Genomic DNA, 22,024 nt, shown 5'->3' with positions numbered 1-22,024 from the left:
ACCATAATGCTTCAGTTGACTACACATACTGTATTTTCTAGGCAGTGTGAATATTTTTTGAAGATTTATTTATTTTTATTGAAAAGGCAGATTTACAGAGAGGAGAGACAGAAAGATCTTTCATCTGCTGGTTCATTCCTCAAATGGTCACAACAGCCAGAGCTGAACTTATTCAAAGCCAGGAGCTTCTTTCAGGTCTTCCAAGTAGGTTCAGGGTCCCAAGGCTTTTGGTCATACTCCACTGCTTTCCCAGGCCTTATCTAGGGAGATGGATGGGAAGCAGAAGCAGCTGGGATGCAAACTGCACACATACGTTATGCCGGAGCTTACAGAGGCATACCGTATGGCAGGGGATTAGCCATTTGAGCCATCTCACCAGTCCCATAATATATTTTTAAAGCACACTAACTTTAAAACTTATTTCAGGACCCGGCGCAATAGCGTAGTGGTTAAAATCCTTGCCATGCACGCACCAGGATCCCATATGGTTGCTGATTCTAATCCCGGCGGTCCTGCTTCTCATCCAGCTCCCTGCTTGTGGCCAGAGACAGCAGTTGAGGACGGCCCAAAGCCTTGGGACACTGCACCCACTTGAGAGACCCAGAAGAGCTCCTTGTTTCAGACTGGCTCAGCTCCAGCCATTGCAGTCACTTGGGGAGTGAACCATTGGACAGAAGATCTTCCTGTCTCGCCTCCTCTCTGTATATCTGCCTTTCCAATAAAAATAAATAATCTTAAAAAAAAAAAAACTTATTTCAGCACAAGAAATTGTACCACAAAATTCAAAATAAAAATATAACAAAAAAAAACTTATGCCTATAAACTGTTGTGTAAAGTTTTAGTATTAACTACCTTTATCATGTGAATGTTTTAAAACTTGGTCTTCATGATTTTGATTTTTTTTCCACATGAAAGTGCATTTTAATGGTCTGCCTTGACATTGCAAACAATGCCATGCTATTATATTTAAAAGCCCAATAATACAAACATTTCTGATATTTTCGTTCATTTTAGATTCTAATGTAATTCTCTGCACTTCCAGCTTGCCTCCAACAGATTGTAAACTCCTTAGGGACGGAGACCATGTCTTATCCAGTGTCAAGGACAGTGCCTGCTACATAGTAGTTAAAACCAACTGAACTCCCAATAAGACATAACTAAAAATAAAAGAACATCACTACGTAGCATTACGTAGCATAGCTTCCCTTGGCCAAGAACTGCAGAGGGTTTTTTTTTAAAATACAGAAACTGAAGAAATTTTACAACCAGCTATTACTAGATGAGATTTTCTTAGAATTTTAGCATCAATGAAAATCCTAGAATTTTTGAACCCTGAGTAAAGAACATAACAAAAAATGAATTATAAAATGCAATTACATGTTTAAGTTTCTTAGAATTGTTCAATTCAGCACATTAAAGATTTTTCTTAAAAAAAAAAAAACTTATTTCAGGAAAATGTTCTTACATGACCACCACCCATGGCACATTTTATAGCTCCCTAACTGAAATGGAATAGCAAGTCAGCTATCCTAGCCCTGGGTCAAGGTTAATGATATATGAACCACACAACTGTTGCATATATAGATGATTCTCAATCATTTCATAGGTGACTGTCATTTGTCCCATCTGTATATGCCACCAGCAAAAGATGTTTTTAGTCAAAACATTAACCACCATAATTTTAACTTTGAAAATTGATTTCATTTCTTTATTTGAATAACAAGTTACTTCAAATAATTTAAATGTTATGGGGGGAAGAAAGTAGTAGTCTGATTTACAAATATAATTGACTAAAAATATCATCAATTTTTGTTCGAATATGATGATTACATCAAACTCGTATCATGAAAACGTTTGGTGCTGAGAGCCTAGGCCTCACAACTTTTGTGTCATTGGAGCACACAAAGCTGCAAAGAGAACAGCCCCCCAGTTGCATGGCAAGGCCTGGTAAGTGTCTGCAGCTACTTCAATGCAGTGTCACGGACTCAACTGCCACTGAGAGGTGTTGACACACTGCTGTTTGCCCTTTTGAGATGGGCTCTCTGTAACATCATTAACAACATTTTTACTGTCTCGGCAGCTCCCATAACCCTGTGACTGGAACAGCTCAAGGATGTTTGTACTAATATCATAAAACATGCTTTCAACCTAATTAAGGGTTTGTTGAGCCATGGTTGTAGTGAGAATTTATGGTTAAAGTTTTTGTTTCTGATCTTATATTTTTCCCTCTGTGATACATTTTCTCCTTTAACTGATAAGTTGCAGAATGAGAAATGTAGCAGGAGTGTATTACTGATTAATATGTGCTGCCAGCTGAAGAATTCTTGGTTGCGAGATCAGATGGATAATGCCCTGCTTTAAGGTGAAACAATTTGCAGACTTATCTTTGGAAACACCAACTTCACCATGACATAAAAAGTCTGTGCAAGAGTTTGAGTTTACCTATATAAATAAAGGGGACATCTTTTTTGCATTGCCTACTATGATCACTATATTATAGTGGTCCATCTTTTCTCTTCATCTCTTATGTTTTTTTAAAACATCAACTCCACACCCCTTTCGTGAGCTCAGAACTCAGCTGGAGCTGGTCTCCGGCAGCTTGGCTTTCCTTTTTTAATTCATTAAACATGCATGGCAGAGTATCTAGGGACTCTCCCAGGCATTGCATACACAACAGTAACCAAAACAACTGTAGCCTTCAGTCTCAAGGAGGTATAGGGACAGACAAGCAAGCAAGCAATAATACATATTGTGATTTAAAAAAAAAAACAACCACAGTGTGAGACAGCATTTTAGACTGAGTTAAAGGGACATCATATCAAAAAAGCTGAGAACTGAAAAACCTTGTTTCAATGTAGCCACAATGTTTCAGAAAGGAAAACAAAAGCCAATGCCCAGAATGAAAATGGGTTTAGCATATTTTAAAAAAATGAACAAAGATCAGTGTCATTCATGAAAGGAGAAAGGGAAAAAAGGTGGAGTTTTATTTACAGATACATCTACAAGTCTAGGTGCTATTTACAAAGTCTGAACCAGAATTTGAACAACAACAACAAAAAACCACTTCAACTTTCTGCAAAGATGCTTAAAATAAAAAAGAAATCACATCTTTTCAAAGAAACAAAGAAAAAAAATCCAAAAATGAAATACAATTAATGCTTAAGATTATAAAAATAATTTGCAGGGCTGGTATTGTATTGTAGCCTACACAGCCACACCTGCAATGCTGGTAAGCCACATGGGTGTAGGTTGTGTCCCAGCTACTCCACTTCCAATTCTACTCCCTGATAATGGCTTGAGAAAGCCTGCAAAGGGCCTGGAGCAATGGCTCAATGGCTAAATCCTTGCCTTGCAAGCGCCAGGATCCCATATGGGTTCCAGTTTGTGTCCTGGCTGCTCCATTTCTCATCTAGCTCCCTGCTTGTAGCCTGGGAAAGTAGTTGAGGATGGCCCAAAGACCTGGGACTACGCAACAAGACGGGAAACCTGGAAGATGCTCCTGGTTCCTGGCTTTGGACAGTTTCAGCTGCAGTCACTGCTGACATTTGGGGAGTGAACCAACGAATGGAAGATCTTTCTCTCTCCTTCTCTCCATAAATTTGAGCTGCCTTTCCAATAAAAATAAGAAAGAAAAGAAAGGAAGAAGGAAAGTATATGGCTGAAGATGACCCAATTGCTTGGGCCCCTGTTACCCACAAGGGAGACCTGGAAGCAGCTTTTGGTTCCTGGCCTCTGCCCAACCAAGACCTAATTTTTTTGCAACCATATGGGGAGTGAAGCAGCAAGTGAAAAGATTCTCTCTCTCTCAAATAAGTAAATCTTTTAAAAAATGAATAAATAAAAGCAACTTTCTTTTTTTTTTAAAGATTTATTTATTTTTATTGGAAAGGCAGATATACAGAGAGGAGGAGAGACAGAAAAAAAAGATCTTCTGTCCAATGATTCACTCCCCAAGTGGCCACAATGGCTGGTGCTATGCCAATTCGAGGCCAGGAGCCAGGAACTTCTTCCCGGGTCTCCCACGCGGGTGCAGGGTCCCAAGGCTTTGGGTCATCCTCGACTGCTTTCCCAGGCCACAAGCATTCAAGTTTGGTGCAGTAAGCTACAAGTATCAAAATTAATAATCTTCTTTTTTCTTCTAAATGATTTAAGGCATTGAAAAAGAATTCTTGTGTTGTAGGTAGTTGTTTTTGAAAATTAAATCAAATAAATGTTGCTAAGTTTCAATCGAAAATGTAAAACTTAGGCATTATCTTGGATTTCTGAAGCAGTTATTCAAGAAAAAGTTAACAATTTGGTTAAAATACTGAAGAAACTCACCGTGAGTTATTACGATGAGATTCAGAGCTAAAGGAGTTACCCTGTGAGGATTTTCTACACATGAAGGTACCCTCTTGAATAGATAGTTTTAAAGTATGAGAATACACCTCAACTTGCAAATTTTGCATATTGAATCCATTGTGAATGTGAACACAAAACAAACTCAAAGATACTGACGAGGCCATTAAAATAAAAGAGTAACTCAGAGCAAATCAATATTTTTAAATTCCATTTTCTGTGTACTTTTAGGACTGCCCTTATAACACTTCAGCTTAAAAAGGGAAAACAGAATAAGTCAATGAAAAAGAATGGACTGATTAAATTTTTCAAAACTTTCTCCAAACATGGGTATCAACAAGTATTGAGTATACTGCCAGAGTGAAATATTTAACACCAAGGGAATGACCAACACTAATTTCAGCATTTTCCTCTTATTCATAGAGTATACATCTAAAATTAAGAGCACCCCAGCTGTAAGCACCTGTCTAGTTTACCTTGTACCTAGGCAAGTATTACACTGCTGGGAGAAAAGCAGCCAACAGCTGGCAGGTATTCTGTGTCTGGTTAATATCAAATTTGTGTTAACTGTACCCATGTGCCAGCACAGTTGCCTTAGTATAGCATATGTCATAATGTGTGTGTGTGTGTGTGTGTGTGTGCGCGCACACATATATATATTTAAAGATGTGGTACCGGGCTGGGACACGCCACCCCAACTCCCCATGTCAGGGTGGGATGGGGACCTGCAGATTGCCAGAGAAGGTGGTCTGGGGACAAACTGGAGTGGAAGTGGCTGATGGCATGTTTGACAGGAACGACTCCTGAGGGCTTCCACAGACCAGGCCAATGTACTCGCAGGTAAGGCAAGGAAGCTGAGATTAAATGGTTTAGAAGAGGGAGCCAGGGGGGATGTCTGGGCCAAGCCAAGGCACCCCCCACATGGGAGACCTGGGCTGGGCTAAGCAGCATCACCCATTACCCAGTATCTGGGTGGGTTATGCCACCGTACCTGCCCACGAGTGTTAGAGAAGGGAGTGGGCCATGTCAGCCTAGGTCTCAGCATCCACCAGGACACAAAGGAACTGGAACAGGGGGCAGATTCTGTAAGGGAATCATGGGTTCACTACTATGGTACAGCAGTACCTGACAGTTTGTACGAGAGCTGGGGACTGGTGATGGATTGAGCCAGGCTCAACCACAGAACTCACTTAACACTCATAGGAGCCAAGAAGAGGCTGTATAACCTGCTAGCACATACAGAAGCTGGGACTGAGGGAAGACCATGTCAAGTAGGGCCATGGCATCAGCCAACACACATCTGATCTGGTGCTAGAAGGAGGCCTGGTAAAGGACCTTGAGGAACTCCTATGCTAGGTTACAGCTCCCACTGGGGAGCATTAGACTGAGAACTGGGTATGGGCCAGGCCAGGCAGGGCTATAGAGCTGTAGCACCAACTGGCATACACAGAGGTAGGATAGGGTGTGGGCTATACCCAGTTGGGTTATGTTGCAATGTCCATGAGCATGCATAAGATCTGGGGCTGGGAACAGGCTTGGTAGGAGAGCTTTGGAGACTCTCTTGCTGAGCCACTATTTCCACTATTTCCAGTAGTAATGTGACAGCTAGGACTGGGTGCAGGCAAGTGTGGGCAGGGCTGCAGTACCCATCAGCTGCTGTCAGCTGACTGTGTCTGGAGGCAGTCCAGGCTGGGTTAGGCTACCCACACCTGCTTCTAAGTGCCAGGACTGGGTGCATATCAGGTCAGAGTAAACCACAGAATCCCTGGCAGGTGCAAGATCCAGGGCTGGGAGAAGGTCTTTTCCTTTCCAGTGTGGTATTCCCCCCACTGGGCTGCAGCTCCAGCTGGTAAAAATGAAAAGCAGGGCTGGGGGTAGGCCAGGCTGTTCAAGGTGGCAGCAAACATTGGCAGCACCCAAAGGCAAAAATACGAGCTGGGACTGGGGGAGGGTTTGGCTGAGCTAATCTGCAGCACCACAGGTGTGAACAAGAGCCAGATGGGATGCTGAATAGGCCAGGCTAGGTTGCAACACATGCCAACACATGCAAAAATTGGGGTTAGGCACAAGCCTGGTGGAGTTTATAGGCAGTCACCCTGACTAGCCATGGTACCCACTGGCATGCATGAATACAGGGCCTGTGGTGGACTGGACTGGGCTAGACCACAGCACCTATCAGTTTATGTGAGAGATGGGGCTGAACTGACCAGGTAGCTGCACCCATCAGTGTGTGCATTGGCTGGTGCAGATAATAGACTGAATCTGATCCTGCACTGACTGGCACACAACAGTCAAGTCTGAGGTCACCCAGGCAAGTTTTCTTGGGAGGACTCCTCAACTAGACTGCTGGAATTAAATCCTGAAAATCAAAATATATGTGGTCTTATCTTGGAGAACATATGTTGGGAAACGGCTTGCCTCCCGAGTTGCTGATGCCTGTGCAGTACACAGCATGCCCAGATGTACACAAGTGACATGACAGCCAGCTCAGCCAGACCAGCAGAGGACACTGAGTGATGCATCAGATGGAAAGCAGAGAAGGTTGGACAATTCTCCTGGCCAAGCTTTGCAACATGCTCCTGAGCCTGAGGAGTCACTAAAGTGGACTTAGGCAAAAGACTTTGGAAAAATTTTCTTAACCCCGATGCAATGAAGCCCTTGATATCTCAGATCAAAACCATTCAAGTAACACTGAATCTTGTTATGTATGATTTTTTATACAAGAAAATTAAAAATTAGCTATAGTGAAAAGATTAATAAAACATGTATCAATGCAATATGCCATTTGTAATTTATGGATTATTTATTTCTGGAATGTTGCATTTTACATTTTTGGACTGTAGTTGACCATGAGCAACTGAAATTATGTATAAGAAAGAACTATTATCTTTATATGTCTTACCACTATTACATATTTCCTTAACATGTAACCTGGGGCCAGCATGGTGGCTCAACAGACTAATCCTTCACCTGCAATAACAGCATCCCATATGGGCATCACTTCTGATAGCTCCCTGCTTATGGCCTGGGAAAATATCAGAGGATGTCTCAAGCCCTTGGGGTCCTGCACCAATGCGGGAGACCCAGTGGAGGCTCCTGGTTCCTAGCCATTGCAGATATTTCAGGAATGAGTCAGTGGATAAGACCCCCTCTCTCTGCCTCTTTTTCTCCCCATAAATCTGTCTTTGAAATAAAGAAATCCGGACCAGGTGTGGTAGTCTAGCAGCTAAAATCCTCACCTTGCACTCACCGGGATCCCATATGGGCACTGGTTCTAACCTCGGCGGCCCCACTTCCCATCCAGCTCCTGCTTGTGGCCTGGGAAAACAGTCAAGGACGGCCCAAAGCCTTGGAACCCTGCACCTGTGCGTAGACCCAGAAGAGGATCTGGGCTCCTGGCTTTGGATCAGCACAGCTTCAGCTCTTGTGGTCGCTTGGGGAGTGAATCATTGGACGGAAGATCTTTCTCTCTGTCTCTCTTCTCTATATATCTTCCTTTCAATAAAAACAAATAAATCTTTTAAAAAAATATATGAAACATATAAATACTCTAAGAAATAATTTCTAGAGTCACTCTGTATGATTGATGATTCCTACTAAAACAACATTCAGAAACATATGCACATTTCCCATTTAAAGGGTCTTCAGCATGATATAATGTTGTGCATGTTTTTCCATCATACCATAAAATGCTGAATTAACCACATACTAACACAAACATTCATATTTGTGCCTTTTTCTATTTATTCATTCAACAAGCATAGTACACTTGTGAATTGGTAACTATGATTAAGTACAATTAGGTGGCAAGGACAAGGGATTCAAAAAGGCTTGTCAAAGTATAGTGAGACGTGAAAATACATAACAATATGCATCTCTACTTCTGAATAAAAGATGGACTCCCACTGAAACTGTTCAATATATCTTAATAATAGGATGCTGGACTCTATCATTATCTGCAAAGTGAGGATACACTTATTAATAGACTTGTAACTGCTGTTGAAGGACTATACTATTGTAATAATTTAGGGGAAAGCAGTGGGGGGTGGAAAAAGTAAGAGTAGAAGGGGAAATCTCTGAGCCTAAGGAACTGTGCCACAAAAAATAAAAATTAAACAAAACAAAAGGCTTGGGCCCAGCACAGTAGCCTAGTGGCTAAAGTCCTTGCCTTGCACATACCAAGATCCCATGAAGGTGCCAATTAATATCCCAACAGCCCTGATTCCTAGCCAGCTCCCCGCTTGAGGCCTGGGAGGGCAGTCGAGGACAGCCCGGGGCCTTGGGACCTTGCATCCATGTGGGAGACATGGAGGAAGCTCCTGGCTCCTGGTTTCGGATTGGCTCAGCTCTGGCCCTTGCACTCACTTGGGAACTGAGTCAGAGTACAGAAGAACTTTTTCTCTCTCTCTCCTCCTCTCTGTATATCTGACTTTCCAATAAAAATAAGTTAAAAAAAAAAAAAAACAGGATTGCCAAGAGTCATACGTTGAGGAGGCAGGGGATGTGTTTTAACCTGATTTGTGTTGCTGCAACAAAACAGTCAAGGCAGAATACTTCATAAAGAAAAGAGGTTACCAAGCCTTGCGCCATCGCCTAGCAGCTAAAGTCCTCACCATGCACACACCGGGATCCCGTATGGGCACTGGTTCTAATCCTGGCAGCCCCACTTCCCATCGAGCTCCCTGCTTGTGGCCTGGGAAAGCAGTCGAGAACGGCCCAAAAGGCTTGGGACCCTGCACTCGCGTGGGAGACCTGGAAGAAGATCTGGGCTCCTGGCTCTGGATCGGCACAGCACAACCGTTGCAATCACTTGGGGAGTGAATCATCAGATGGAAAATATTTCTCTCTCTTCCTCTCTGTATATATCTGACTTTGCAATAAAAATAAACACATCTTTAAAAAAAAAAAAAAAAGAGGTTACCTGAATCCCAATTCACGTGTTTGGAAAGTCCAAACAGCATGTCACTGTAATCTAGCAAGGGCCTCTCGCCCCCAGCTATGTCACACCACAGTAGAGAAGCAAATAGGGAAACCTGTCAAAATTAACGGGCCTTTGCTCTGTAATAATTTGCTTTCATGAGAACTTACATTCCTGAAATAACCATACTAATTTTTAGGTACACATGATCTAGTCACCTCACACTGCAATCCTAGGAAACCAGCTTCCAGCACATAGACTTTTGGGGACATACTTAAATGACAGCAGAGGACACGGTCCCCAGCACTCAAAGGTGGCCCCAGTGAGTCCCATCTTTCTCTGAGCCTGTGTGGGACCTCTCATATGGAACTTCTGTAAAAAACACTGAGGTTGTTTACCCTGTCCCAATCATCCAGTAGCTGCCATGTTGGGAAGCCTTCCAACAACTCTATAGAAGTCTACAAGGAAAGAAATCAGAGCTTCCTGCCAACAATAACACTGACCTGCCATATATGCTACTAAGCCACCTTGAAAGTGAATCCTCCAAATCCCAAAAGCCTTGATCAGATGACAAGGCCTAGCTGCCAACATCACTGTGACTTCCTGAGACACTGAGTCAGAACTACTCACTCAAACCACTTTCAAATCCCTATGACAAAAACTAGCTGATGTAAAAAAGTGCTACTGAAACTTGCTAAGTTTTGTGATGATGTGTTGCAGAACACATAAACCAGCACAGAGTACAAAGTAATCAGGGAGAGAACAGCTTACACAAAAAAAGTGGAGAGGGATAACATACCTAGTAAGTTAAGGTGAATGGTACAGACTGATAAAGAGATGAGGCTATGGAAGTCTGCAGGGACCAGGACCACAGATTCTTGTTAGCTAAGCACTTCGGACTTTATCATATAACCAAGCAACGTGTGGGGAATTAATATAAGATCTTAGGCGGAGCAATAATGTAACTGCATCCAAAATTTGTAAGAAAGCAGTACCAAGTAGCAACAGAGATTAGCTGGTAAGGAAGAAACTAACTAAACTGGAAGCTCAAAAACAGGAAGACGACTTAACAATATTCTTGTAAGGAGAAACGAAGGAGACGGCTGAGGTGAAACTCCACAGGGACCCACTAGTGCCCACAGCCAAAGAGCAGCAGAACTAATCCCCTCCTGCCATCACCCAGAGATCTTCTGAAAGCCATTCTCACCACTGAGTCACTTCCTTATTGTATGCAAAGACAGGCTGGAACCCCAGTGTAGATACTATGTGTATGTATATATATATATATATACATGTACATATGTATATGTATATATATATACTTAAGGAGTTAACACTATCACCTAATCCCGAGGAGCTAACAGGCCTCAACATAAACAGCCATCCAGGGGGGATCAATTCTGAAATACACTTACCAGGATGATTGGATATGGGAGGCTGGAATGCAAGCTCATTGTGAACTGGCCCTAAAGAAAAGACAATAAAAATCCCACATGCATTTATTAAAAGTTTTTCAGTGCTAAACTTTCAATAAACTTGACCTAAACATAACTATCCTACATAGGAGTCATTTAGATCAAGTTTATACAAGGTCTAAAAGAACTTAAAAACTAAGTAGTTTAAATACTCAATAGTTACAATAAGCAAATAGTCTTGACTACCTTTGTAGATACTTAACAGTTAACGGGTGCTATCTGCCAAGGGCTGGCAAGTACTGTACAAATAGTTTAACATGGAATACTTAATGCAGATCATAAATAAATAATTGCATAAAACATATAATATAGGATAATTTATAATACAATGAAAGTATAATAATTTTTAATGTTAAGTGTACTCTTAAAACTATTTATTTTTAAGATAACTATATAGTGGAATATAAACATATAGCTAACATAATAGAGTGTATTATGTGTTAATATACTGCACTAAACACCTTGTATGAATTGCCAAGTTTATTTCCTCCAATACTCTGAAACAGACACTGTTATTACTACCTTTGAGGCCTAACAAGGTTAAATAAATTGCCATAATTACATAGCCAGTTAAGGATCCAAACTTAACACTTTCAACCATTACAGTGACCCAAGCAATCATCGAAAGTTATATTCTTTAAAGACATGGAAAACTTAGCATGACTACAAAAAAAGCAGAATATAGTAATATACATATTTATCCTCTCTTTCCTATCCCTAATTTACAAATACCCATCTATTTGCCCGGAAAGAAAAATAACAAAATATTACAAGTATGTATATTGTACAGTAGGAATCTGGTTAATTTTAACTTTCCTATTTGCATCTTCCCATATTTTCCAAGTTTTCTTTGGTACTACTAATCTTACAGTGAGAAGAAAAGGGGTTTTAAATATATACAAGATTTATTTACATGATTTTCATTGAACAAATAAGCCAAATGGACAATTTTCCTATTCTGCTTGGGTCTTCAGGGTATCTCTAGGTGAGTCCACCCAAATCACACCTACCCAGATTATCAATAGATTCATTATCTGAGTATCTATGGCCCAGTGAACATGATGGTAAGGGAAACCTTGAATTTTAGCACTCAAGGGTTGGAGGGGCAGGTGTCAACTACTATGGATGGATAAGGAACACATACAAACAAATGAATGGAAATCAATGTGGTGTGAATGAAGTACTAGCAACAAAGAAATAAACGAATTTAGCAAACAGCACTCCTCTAAAGCAAAACTGTGATTAACTAAAAAATAATGATACTGTTTAACAAAAAATATTGAAAACCATTATTCAATGAAAGTAGATTATGGCATAAATAAAAGATGTAAAAACAATTAAAATAGAAATAAAACAAAGTCCTATAAAAGAAAAAGCCCTTACAACAAAAACAAGAGCTTACAGTAATGTCCGGGATGGGGCGGCATAGGCGGGTGGTGCTGAAGATGGCCGTTTTGGTGGTGAGGCAAATTAGGTGTATATGGTGCAGTCCTACTTCCAGTCCAGGTAGTAGTGCTGTCTAAAAATCAAGGCCCACATGGATTAATTTGCTTTTATAAAGTCTGCCTATTTTTTTTTATCTCAACTATTTAAAAGATTTTAAAAAGTATGTACATACTATGATGGTAAGTAGCTGGCTGACCAGTAAATCCATTCTGCTGCTGTCCTGGCTGAGGCCCTGAAGCTATCTGCAACAGTCCTTCACTATGGCTGCCTGCCAGAATACTGGCAGGCTGACCTAGAGGAACAAGAAGACATGACATGGTACATTTATAGATGCAAGTCTACGGTTTTCTTTAACAAACGAAGGACCAATCATATATGACAGTTCACAGTTATAGATGGGCAGAGTGGAACTCTTTGGCCTATGAAAGCAAAAACAAACAAACCAGAAAAATCCCTAAAATCATCCAGGCACATCTTAACTGGAAGTTCAACATTACTTCTTATAAGTAGTATTAGCTAATTGTAATGCGCTATTCACAAATAATCTTCAAACATTAGCAAAATGCCACTGTATTTTAGAATTACATCAATTCATTCCCTAGGCATTCTATCCTGCTCTCTTCTGGAATCTCCTGATCAGGATTTAAAAACTCCAGAATCAAGAAATGCTAAGTTTTGGTAAAAGAAAAAGCAAACAAGCAAACATTTTAAATAGGATGTGATGGGGAAGGTGACAAAATTAAGGAAAACTAGCTTCACTACCAAGTCAGTATTGACTGATGAAAAACAAACAAAACACCTATTGGTCCACTTTGACCTTTTTTAATGTGCTTTACAAAATGAAGAATCACATCTTTTCAAGAACACAAGATTCCCAGATTTACATACAATCAATTGCCTTCTCTCTGTGTAATAAATGAGAAGAACAAAGCTTCTGCTTTGCTTCAACTAAAAAAAAAAACTATATACTGTTATTTACCATTTTAAAGTCTTCCGCAACAATTTTAATTGTTGTAAATAAGATTGTTTTAATTGTTTATTTTAAAGGCAGTGTTACACAGAAAGAGGGAGCAAGAGAAGAGACAGCAAGTGAGAGAGATAAAAAGAAAAAGATGTTCTACCTGCTGGCTCATTCCCCAAATGGCCTCAAAACCCAAGGTTGGGCCAGGAGGAAGCCAGGAGCCCAGCACTCCACCTAGGTCTCCCATATGGGTCAGGGCCCTAAGAACATGGGCCACAATCTGCTGCTTTCCCAAGGTGCAGTAGCAGGGAACTGGATTGAAAATGCAGCAGTCAGGACTCCAACCAGCTCTTATGGTATGCCAGCATCACAGGCAGCAGCAGCTTAACTTGCCACAATGCCAGGTCCTAAAACAGATTTCCAAAAATAATTTCCATTTTATCTGAAAACCAGAGAAGAAAGACAGCGAGCCAGGGATAGATTGTTCATCCACTGCTGGGTGGAACAGCTAGGACCAAGCCAGGCCAAAGCCAGGAATCAGAAACTCAATCCTGGTCTCCCTCAGCTGCGGTGATGCTAGTACTAGAAACAAAACCTGCTGCCTCCCAGGGGGCACATTAGCAGGAAGCTGAAATTGAGAGTGGAACTTGGACTCCAATCCTGGATGCAAGCATCCCAAGAAGTGCCTTAACTGCTGTGGCACACTCATCTAAGACCTCTTTTCAAAATGGAAAAATCTTGAGTTATTCAGGTAAGCATTAATCTTTATTTCACTTTCTTTATTTGAAAGGCAGAATTACAAAGAGAGAGGAGAGTGAAAGAAAGAGATCTGTTGGTTTGCTGGCCAAATGGCCCACAACCAGGGCTAGGCCAGGCCAAAGTCAGGAGACAGAGACTCCATCTGGGTCCTCCAAGTGGGTAGCATGGGCCCAGGCACGTGGGTCATCTTCTGCTGCCTTCCCAGGAGTATTAGCAGGGAGCTAGATTGGAAGTGAAGAAATCAGGACTCAAACCAGGTGATCATATTGGATATAAGCCTTGCAGACAGTGGCTTAACCCAGACACCACAACACTCGACCCAAGGGAAGCATTAGTTGCCAAACTCATTTGAAAAGCACTGAAATTTCATAACTGTTATCACTGGTATCACATTATAATTTTCTCAGCTAAACAAGAATTTAATCAGCTGGAAGAAAGTAAATGTCACCATTCCTCAAAGTATAAAGGAAAAGGAATATTTCTCCTCCTGCAGTACTGCATCTCCTTAAATCTAAGAATTATACAAAGCAAAATAAAGCATTTCAATAATTTCAAAATTATTTCTAAAGATGACAGTTTTTGCAACCCCTTTTCCTGCCCTTGGTAAAAGTCTATAAGCTATGTTGAAGAGTTACTTATGTTTTTTTTTTCTTTGTTTTAATCAATAATACATGCTATATGCTCTCAGATAACTTAGAAAAACTGTTACTAAAGAACTAAGTGATTTTCACATATAGCCATTTGGGGGAATTTCTCAGGTGCCAAAATAACTCAATCAACTCATGTGAAACAGGTTTCCATTACTCCACTCCAGACCTGCTTTTTCTCTTCTGATATGATACACCTTTGAGATCTATAGGACCATTCGCCACAAGTTCTAAAATCTATAGTACTTAGTATTTTATTATGGAAATCTACTCCCAAAAGTTACCAAGACAAAATCAAGATACATTTCATTTGTATCACTCTTTCTGGTCTTTAGACAAGACCCGGCCATAGAGAATAAAACGACCACTTGCAGTCACTTTGATAAAACATAGAAAGTTAATTCTGAGAGCAGAAGCACAGGCACGTGGCCATGCTCCAGTACTAACATGCACTCAAGCAGAGGCACTGTGCTTTCTATTTGCCAACAACACCAATCATATTCCCAAAATAGTAAATAAAAAGTGAACAGGTAACCTAATAATCAAATTATTGAGTAATTAACGTGCAAAAGCACTCAATCTACATAATCCACTTAAGATATACTGTCAATGGAGGGACTGTCACCTCTTAAATGTATATGACAAGCTAAATACATATTGCTTTAAAGTGAAATTAAGATGGGAAAATTTGAAATAGCTCACTAAAAAAAAAAAAAAAATTCAATTACGGAAGTCAGTCCGGTACTTATTTCAAGATGAAAATTTCTATGGGGGGTGGAGTGGGTGGCAGTGCTGTGGCCTAGCACACTAATCTGCACGCAGCATAGGTAACCCGTACAGATGACAATTCATGTCCGGGCTGCTCCACTTACTTCCAATTCTCGGTTTATGGCCTGGGAAAGCAGTAGAGGATGGCCCAAGGCCTTGCGACCCTGATTCAGAAGAAGCTCCTAGCTTCAGATAGGCTCAGCTCTGGCCACTGTGGCCATTTGGGGAATCAGTACATGGAAGATCTTTCTGTTCTCCTTCTCTCTGTAAATCTGCCTTTCAAGTAAAAACAAATAAATATTTTTAAAAGTGCTGACAAAAAATTTCCACACTGACCTTGATCTTATTAAAATACATACATTAACACTCCCTTTAGAAGCATCTAACAAACCATCAGTCCATCTCAACTGCTGATACAACTGAGGAGCTAAACACATATTTAACACTTAGAGACTGGTGAAAGACACTACAATATCTTTAATTTGTACTTTTTGGAGTTTCCCTCCAAGTGACTACCCAATAAAACCGAATAGTTTGGAGATTTAACTTGCTATGTCTGATGCTACAACTCACTTGTGGAAGCCACAGGAATGTTGGGAAAGTTGGTGGTACTGGCAGCACTGGACTCAGACGGGGCTAACAGGGCTGGGGCGCTGTATGTCTCCGTTGCTGCACGGTTACTTGGTGGATGCTGGATGGTCTGAATTGAATGTCCTTCCGTGGGTAACGGTTGTTGCCCATCAAAGTCATGAACATATTCATCCTTCACCAGCATGCTTTGTGGAGCTATGTAGAAAATCAAATAATTTTTAAATTTCATATTTTCTATACCTAGAAAAAAACTCATAAATAAGCAATATGACAACACCTAAATTTAACTACAATATAAACAACTCTAATTTAGATTTTTTTCATTTAAGGGTTTTTTAAAATCAGCAAAAGCCATTAATATGGGCATCAAATACATTTTTTTCTATGTCAGACTCTCACATTTGAAGCTCGACTCTATCATAGCAGCCTTCAGCAATGGTCTATCTTCAACAGGCCTTCCTCCGTTTTCTGATAAATCTGTAAGCAATAATAGCCTGAATACATAAATAAAATAGGCAAAACCCAAATGGTTGGGAAGATCTGCATTCAGCTCAGAGTTCATACTGAGACTGAAAGCCAGCTGGATATTTTTTGCTGATTCCCCATTGTGGAGACATCAGTGGATCTGACAGCTATTTAATTCCAGAATTACCATTAAGCCAACACATTTTCTGAAAGTTAAGTGTACTGGATATCTCCTATAGGTTTAGAACTAGAAGAATCCTAGTAAGTCAAACTGATATTTCCCTCTAGAAACCCAATCCAAGTAAGAATATTTGGTAAATATACAGTAAGGAAAAGAAAAAACTCAACAATCAGCATCTTTCTCCTATAGGGTTACAGACTAATGAACAACGCTAAACTCTAGCTGGCAAAGCATCATACATTTCCATGAACAAACTATGAATGGTTTCCATTGTTGTATGAAAAAAAATCAAACTAAACTATTTTTATAATGCCAATTCCATTCCAAGCATCTCCCCATTTGTTTTGGAGTTAATTATTTTAGGGTTTGCTTTTTACATTTAGCAAACGCCCCTACTTGACAAGTAAACACTACTGCAAGATTTGATAATCCACCCAACTGAAGCGTTAGCTTCTCTTCTAGAGCTGTTAATGAATACAAACAGCCAACATGCCAACACTCCCTCTTCTACTAAGAACCAGCATAACACTGCCCTCATTCTCCCATGTCAACCTTTGAAAACATGTATTACACAGAAACATCAATTAGATGATTATTCTTCATTGACAATATTTCAAAGCAGTAATAATCCATTGTTCTAGTTTCTGTGTACAACTTAAGCTTTTTCATGCATCCAAACAAAGATATTCTTTCAAAACCCTTAAATTAAACCTCTAAAAGTGTCCCTTCGAGACTATACTACTGTGATAACATGGAGAAAAAAAATGGCGAGAGAAGAGTGAGGAAAGAAGGGGAGAGATGAATCCCTATACCTACAAAAACATACTGTGGGAAAACAACTTTAAAAATTAGAATAAAAAAATGAAAAAAGTATCCCTTTAGAAAATCAAATAAAAACAAAAAACATTTTAAAAGATACAGGTTTTCATTAAGAAAAAAAACAGTTAAACATTCATTATTAACATTAGTCAAATTATAAAATATAAGGAAAAAATGATTTGGGTCATAAGATGGGTACACTTTTTATTACACCCTCCCACAAAATGTAACAATTTCTTCATATGGATCCTGACATTTTTATGTAATTCCTAGACACCCTAGGGCTCCTGATGTTAGGACGGGGATTTTTTTTACTGATATACTGGTAACACGTAGTGTATAAGGATACAGCTACTGATTTGAGGATGTTAACTGGACAACTTGATATTTATAACTTCTGCTTGCCAACTGACTCTGGGTTTAATGAACATTAAATAATATCTCCTCCAAGTCCCAACTGCATTCTGCTTTTAAACAGGTAATACCCCAAATTTTCCTTATTTCGATACATTAGCTAAAACCTTTCCAAGGGACGTCTAATGGGTAGTGGTCTACAGCTATCTTTCACCAACAACCAAATACTGTTTCTTAGGTGTAACTAGAAGAATCAACAAGAACAGAAATTTGCAATATAATTTTGTTAACACAAAAAAAAACTCTATTATAGCTTCATATGCAAGCTCACATGTATAAAAGTATGTAAGTTTAAAAAAAAAAAGGTCCAAATAGTGTGCACAGGCTTTTCATTTAAGAAAGGAGTGAAATAATATGTGTATTCTTTCTGCATAAGAAACACTGGAAGAAAACACCAGAAACTACTGACAAGCGATTATCTGAGATAGGGAGAAGGGGGTGGGGTGGGAGCACTTCTTTTCACTGTATACCTTTTAGGGGTATTTTCATTTATGGACCATGAATTGCCTATTCAAAAAAAAAAAAAAAATGAAATAAAATATATAGTATAGATTTTTTTAGATGTCCAGAAAAGCAGACATTAAACTATTAAGTATTTTTCTTTAGGGCTTGCATTCAATAAATTCATTCACTGAAAAAATATTTACTGAGCACCTGTATTGTAGGTACTGTTCTAGCACTTAGAATCCATTATTAACAAAAGGACTATCCCCTCCCTCATGAGACACAGTCTGTGATGTCACCCTGTTTAAACATCTATTAGCAACTACGTCCTACTCCAGCTCCTCACAGCTGCCCAGCAAGCTTCCTGCCCTTTCCCAGCAGCACTCTCCTCATCTGGATGATAAACCCATTCGTGCATCGTGAACAATATTCTCCAATCAGTCAGCTCAGTAGCTGACAGCCAATGAGTACTTAGTATGAGCTACTATCGCTTAGCCACATTTTTTAGAATAATCATACATATAATATATAGACCGAATGACTGTAAAATTGTCTACAAGGGGTAAAGAATGCACTTTTTATGCTGAAGCCCAGCCACCCCTCAAGGCTGTATTCCTCATCACTGAAAGCACGTAGGCTTTTTTATTTTTTATTTGCTCCATGAAATTGAGTTCCTCTGAATGAAAAAAAAAAAAAAAAGCCTAGCAGAGTATCAGGCAATGCATACTCGTTTGATATTTGTTAAACAAATACATAAGTCAGTGTGGTCATGAAAACTTTCATGAAAGAGATGAGACATGTTGGAAATGAGTACCACAAGACCCCAACTCAAAAGTGAAGAAACTGCTTATTTTCTCAACTTTCAGTTATCCAGTTGTGTATTATTCCTTTGCTCAAATGTCTAGGCTCAAAGTATTTGCTACCAGTCACCACTAGAGGGCTCCACACATGGGTGAAGACAGCACTTCAGTCACTAAGAAGGCAATCAGTCCATACAACCCTATCAATAACAGGAACTGAATACACAGTAATATTAGGACAGGGAAGGAGTATGATAAGCCTTTATCTTCACAACCACCCTCAAGGAGAAATTGTGAAACAGTTATTATCGCAGTCTACCAACCACTAACATCCACTGAGCTCAAAAAAAAAAAAAGATGGAAAATTAAAATCTAAAGGGTATTTACATTAAAAAAAAAAAGGAAGTGACATAGTATCAATATGTGTGGGTCAGAGGCAGGGCCTGAAACTAATCTTAAAGCTACCATTTCCAGACCGTAACAGCTCCCATAAACAACCAACCCTTTTCAGACACCTATTAACCAATAACAAAGTACAAGCACTGGAGTCTTTTGTTATCAGAAGCGGAAAATGAAAATAAGCAGATGGTACACTCTCCTTAAATGTTAAGGCCAGTTGATACCTGTGAGCCACCTCTCACATCCTGCCACAGTTCCTATTTCCCTCCAGAAAACCGCACAACTGCACACCTCCTATGACAAGGGCTCTCTATCACAGTTTCTCTGCAAATTAATCAGTTGCTAAAGAAATTAAAGTCCATTAACAAGTTCTAAGTAACAGACTTGAAGGTTTAACAACTCCGTGCGCAAATGCTACACTAGGAAACAAAAACCACACCTCTCCATTTGTTCCAATTCCTCACTTCAAAAACACTTTTTTCTGTTTTAAAAGGGAACTTTATCAGCTGACTGGCAAATGCTTTGAAGTAGCCCTGTTTCACTTACTCAAATGTAACAAGACTAAAAAAATACTAAAATACATAATTTTAAAAATTTTCAACATTAACATTCATTAAAGGTAGGATAAAACAAAGAATCAGTATCTTTAAAGAACATGTTATACATGATTATAAATTATCAAACATTATTGGTAGTTAGATTCATTCAAAAGAATTCTGTGGGAATAGCCAGTTTTTCATCAACCCAAAATATTTTTCCTTTGCATTTATGTTTCTGGTACATTCCACCATGCCGTTTTTTGAGTACTTTAACAAATTTCAATTCAACTTCAAAGAGCCAAAAGTAAGTTTAAATCTAGTTTTAAATGCAGATGTATGCCCCCTATGAAACCCTACATTTCAAAAACGGTAAGGATTTTTTCTGCTAATGTTATTGGTTTCTACACAAACTAATTCTAGGTCTGTCTGTTTATCCGTCTATCTATATACAGGGGAGGAACAAAACAAAAGAAAGTTTTAAAAAATTACCTACCATTACTCTGCAGTGTTAATCCTGAGAGATCTTAATTTTTTAAAGGAAAAAAAAGAAACATTAATCACTATCATGAAAATATTTTCTGCTACATTTAAAATTATAGGTTACAATTTTAAGATCAAGATTACATACTGTTTTGAACCATTTCAATTCATGAGAAATAGCATGATACCTAGCATTTACATAAGCTAATCAGATCTATAATTCTTTCCATCTTATTTTTTAAAAATAATATTCTCTTTTAAAAAGTTATTTATTTGAAAGAATAACTGAGAACAAGGGAGATATAGGCACATCTTTCATTCGTTGATTTACTCTCCAAATGACCAAAACAGCCGGGGTTGGGCCAGGTTAAAGCCTAGAAATCAATCCAGGTCTCCCACGTGGACGGCAGACCTAACAATGTGGCCATCTTCTGCTGCCATCCAGGCACATTAGCAGGAAGTAGGGTCACATGTGGAGCCTAACCTGTTGCTTCACAACACTAGCCAAAAAAATCAATGTGCTTAATGGTCACAATTTAGTTTTAACAGTCAAAATACAAATTTGTTTCCCAATTCAAATTTAAATATCTGTATTTCACTAGACATGTCTAACTCTTTAGCCTTACTAAAGTCCTTTAGCACCTAAATTTATAATTTACTCTTAGAAAAACTAAAACAGTATTGGGATCTTTCCCTTTTATGCTTGTAAGGAGAAAAGCAAAGTTCACTTACCAATTCCAGGTGAGACAACTCGTTCATAGTGATACGGATTGACACAGACACTATCACATTTTAAGTCAAATGCATACTGACAATATTTAACATGCTTTAGTTCATTTTTATGAAGGTCAGGCCATCTCCAGAGACGGGCATAGATCACGTGAGGAAATCCTTTCCGACCAGCCACCTAGGAAAAATATACCCATTTGTTGAACATCACTTATGTTTCAGATTTTAGTCAAGACCCTTTTACATGTGTTCTCATTTAACCCTAAAAAAAAAAAAAATCCAGCCTTCACTTTGAGGAAACCAAAGCTCAAAATAACTAACTTGCCCATGTCTCAGAGTTAAAATTTGAGCCTAGGTATAATCTAGAGATTGAGGTTTGGGCATTAAAAATGAAAAAAGTATGAATTTGTTGTAAAACCTATACCTAAAATCTAGAAATAAAATTTTGAAATCTAACATAAAATTTTCTGAAGTTCCCTTAAGCACAGGAGCTAGATTTTGTAGTTCTACCCTAAAAGTGATCAGTGCAACATTTGATATCAGTGAAACATAATGATACCAGACTTCTAAATCATAAAAGGATTAAGGATGATTTATTTCTAAACATTCAGACAATATCAAGAAAGAAAAAAAGGCTACAAGGATGAATACCGCAGGGGTGGCTAGACAGAAAGACACCTGCCAGTAAGTGTGTGGGCTGGATAGTAGGTTGGTTGTGTTGAATTAGGCTTCAATGTCCACTGACATGTACGAGAGCTAAATGGGATGTGGGACAGACTAGACAAGCCTGCGATACACACTGGCAAGCATGGGAACCAGGGTAGGGGGTAGAACTGGTGGGGGTTATGGGG

The 22,024-nt window shown here is 39.2% G+C and overlaps 1 protein-coding gene across 8 annotated transcripts in view; it reads right to left on the bottom strand.

Annotated features, from left to right (window-relative positions):
- The window catches only part of SMAD4 (SMAD family member 4), a 50,794-nt gene that overhangs the window by 10,891 nt on the left and 17,879 nt on the right, over nt 1-22,024 (bottom strand). For 6 of the 8 annotated variants that reach the window (XR_005884405.1, XM_040985007.1, XM_040985008.1 and 3 more), the window contains 6 exons: nt 21,177-21,351; nt 20,458-20,487; nt 15,886-16,098; nt 12,350-12,469; nt 12,134-12,250; nt 10,672-10,722 (listed from right to left, as the gene is read on the bottom strand). Coding sequence is in view for 7 of the 8 variants with exons in the window: in XM_040985007.1 (XP_040840941.1) it covers nt 10,672-10,722; nt 12,134-12,250; nt 12,350-12,469; nt 15,886-16,098; nt 20,458-20,487; nt 21,177-21,351 (706 nt within the window). In the remaining variant the exon portion in view is untranslated. The remainder of the gene's footprint in view (nt 1-10,671; nt 10,723-12,133; nt 12,251-12,349; nt 12,470-15,885; nt 16,099-20,457; nt 20,488-21,176; nt 21,352-22,024) is intronic. The other 2 variants (XM_040985010.1, XM_040985012.1) reach the window with 2 other exon arrangements.

The sequence above is a fragment of the Ochotona curzoniae genome, unplaced genomic scaffold (assembly GCF_017591425.1).
Source record: "Ochotona curzoniae isolate NIBS_2020 unplaced genomic scaffold, NIBS_Ocur_1.0 contig_43, whole genome shotgun sequence".
NCBI lineage: Eukaryota > Metazoa > Chordata > Mammalia > Lagomorpha > Ochotonidae > Ochotona > Ochotona curzoniae.
Note: the sequence above shows the minus strand (reverse complement) of the source record. Positions and strands in the feature narration are given on the sequence as shown.